Here is a 2,625-nt window from a genome sequence, read left to right as displayed (position 1 = left end):
CCCATACCTCCGAGTGCCTGAAAGCACACAGAATTTGTGGGGACAAGAGGGAGGAAGGTGGCTCTTTGAAGCAAAGACAGTTTGCAAGAAGAGAAGAAAGGAAGGAGCATGGGAGCCCTCCATGAAGCCAGAAGCAGTAACACACAGTGTGGGTGAGGGGCTCCTGCGAGGCCTCCAGCCTTGCCCACCTGCCTGGGACTGGATCTCTCTAAGGCTCTGTGTCTTCATTTGTGAAGTCATACTCAGAATTCAGGGAATGATCAAGAGTCTATGGTCAGGAATCTTGCAAAAGCAATGAGTATTCTGAGTTTAAGCACTTTATCAGCAAAAAGTGTCCCTCTTACAGTGAGAACAGAACCATTTAGCATGCTCCTGCAGTGCAGTGAATTACCAGCGGACGGGAGTGGTGGGAATTAGTCATGTGATTACATTTGGAAAGCACCCATTGAGTTGGAACTTTGCGCATTTTGGGATAATTGGGCACCCGGAACAAGCAGGTGACTAGAAATACAAACCATACGCACTCACTGGGCGGTGACACCATACTGGGAAGCAACTGCTTTTATTTGACAGCGGATGAGCAGGGGATGGGGTATTAGAAGAGATGGGGAACCTTTTCTCTGTCCTACAACCAAATGAAATGAATTTACGGGCCTGTACGATGACACTGTACGTGGCTAGGGTAACATAACACAAGATCAGTTTTCTAGCTTACACTAGGTAAGTACACACATAATGGGGCCCCAGCACTCGGCTCAAGAGACAGTTCTGTCGGATTGTGTGATTTTAAAGACTTTGAAAGACAAGAGAATTGGGCTGAAAAAATACGCTTTTCTTTAGTTAAAACAAATCTCCAGTCAACACCCAGTCAAACACAGTGTTTTGGATTTTGGGTAATTTGTCAGACATAAGCATTCACTACTTTCAGCACTGTAATTTGGCTGGCGAAGTATACTGTACTCCACATGGAACTCTGGAGAACTGAAAAGGGCTGGCACAGGGAGCCTGAGGCAGGATGTCTTTATCCTTCAGCTCAGGTAGCAGCTTGAATAGAAGTCATGTGGGACAGCAAACACCCTAAGGACCGTTTGGTTCCTTTCTGTCAAGAGAATAGGATTATTGAGAGAATCCAATGCCTTATAAATACTGCTGTCCAAATACTTTCCAGTTAAGGTTAAACGCTGTAAAATTGTTAATTGTTGGGCAATACACACTGGAGAGAAAGCAGAAATAACCGTAGACAGGAACATGTTGGGAGGGTTTGCAGACTTGTCCCTGAGGGTGAAACTATGGGCTTAAAGGCGCCGTATGGTATCTGGCAGCAGATGACATATTAAGGCAACAGTGGATGATTTTTATCCTTTGGGTTTAGAACTAGGCCAAGCCTTACAGTGCCTGAGCCTGCACCCTTCAACCCTGACCTTTTTAAGAAATGCAGGTTAACCTATTTCCTTTGCAGACCTCCAACCCATCCAGAGTACACTTCCACCCTCAGGTCGGCTTGGTTGCTGCCTCTTTGGAATTCTCTCTGCTCCTATTTGCGTCCAATCCTGGGATGGTGAAGGGTGCATCTTAGATACTGGACAGCATGGTGGAGGTGAAGATCTGTTGTAAAATCTGAGGGATCTTCTTGGTGTCCATAGCAATGAAGGACCGGCCAGCTGGCAGCGTTCTCTGAAGTCTGTCAGAGGGAAGGGAAGGGAGGGAAATCACCATTGCAAATCAAGGCTCCATTCCAGCCCCTGCCTGGCCGCCACAGCATCCAAATGGGTTCCTAGGGAAGGCTGCTTCCACTCCCTCAGACCTTACCTGCAGCTTGATTGTCTGTCTCTAGGCAATGACTGGCCTGGGAAAGCATCAGGGAGAGGTGGGGAAACCAAGAGCTTTTCAGTGAGAAAATGAATGGATTTCAAGTTCTGTCCCTCCTGAGATGTTCTAGTCCCTTGACGGGACAGTGCCTGAGGGGTCCATCTGGAATTAGCTCACCTGCATCTGGCCTCACACTGTACTTTTAAAAGCCTTTCCTTTCTTAGAAAACAGTCCTCCAACGAGCTACCCAGCCAAATCCCCAAGTGGGTCTCTGGTTCCTCCCCACCACATACTGTGAAATACATTACCCAACTGCTGCTTGACAAAACCGAGGTTGAACAGGCTTATGGTGGTTTTTTTTTTTTTTTTTAAATGTCAATTTATCATTTGGAACAAAAGGCCATCTTTGAAGGCAATAAGACGGCAAGACACAGATGTATTGAAAAGAAGGCTGCCTTTCATTGTGCCAACAAAGTTTGGTTTTGGAATGACATTTAATAAAAGTCAGACACTCTGTGCAGTATCATGTATTTGGCGTGCGGGGCAGGCCAGCTAAGTCTGCACCATGCCTTTTTGCCAGCAACGGTTGAACCATTTCCCATTATTGTGCTTTCCTGAATACTCCAGCAGGGTCTGTTCACTAGAAAGAAAGAAGAAATGCCTGCTTCAGCTCAGCCAGCGCTTGTCGAGCTTGCCGTCTGCCTGGCCCGGGTGCTGGGGAGATGTCGACAGAGAGGCTCTGAGGACAGGAAGGTTCCAGAAAATGTGAAGTGCTAACACGAGAGAGAGAGAGAGAGAGAGAGAGAGAGAGAGAGA

At 47.0% G+C, this 2,625-nt stretch overlaps 1 protein-coding gene across 2 annotated transcripts in view; it reads right to left on the bottom strand.

Annotated features, from left to right (window-relative positions):
- Positions 1 to 811: 811 nt before the first annotated feature.
- Positions 812 to 2,625, bottom strand: part of Vwa8 (von Willebrand factor A domain containing 8) — a 322,019-nt gene continuing 320,205 nt past the window's right edge. For both annotated transcript variants that reach the window (XM_029541466.1, XM_021203139.2), the window contains exon 45: positions 812 to 1,681. In XM_029541466.1, the coding sequence (XP_029397326.1) occupies positions 1,573 to 1,681 (109 nt within the window). In that variant the 3' untranslated portion in view covers positions 812 to 1,572. The remainder of the gene's footprint in view (positions 1,682 to 2,625) is intronic.

The sequence above is a fragment of the Mus pahari genome, chromosome 8 (genome assembly GCF_900095145.1).
Source record: "Mus pahari chromosome 8, PAHARI_EIJ_v1.1, whole genome shotgun sequence".
In the NCBI taxonomy this organism is placed as follows: Eukaryota; Metazoa; Chordata; class Mammalia; order Rodentia; family Muridae; genus Mus; species Mus pahari.
The sequence above is the reverse complement of the archived record's forward strand: the minus strand, read 5'-3'. Positions and strand labels throughout refer to the sequence as shown.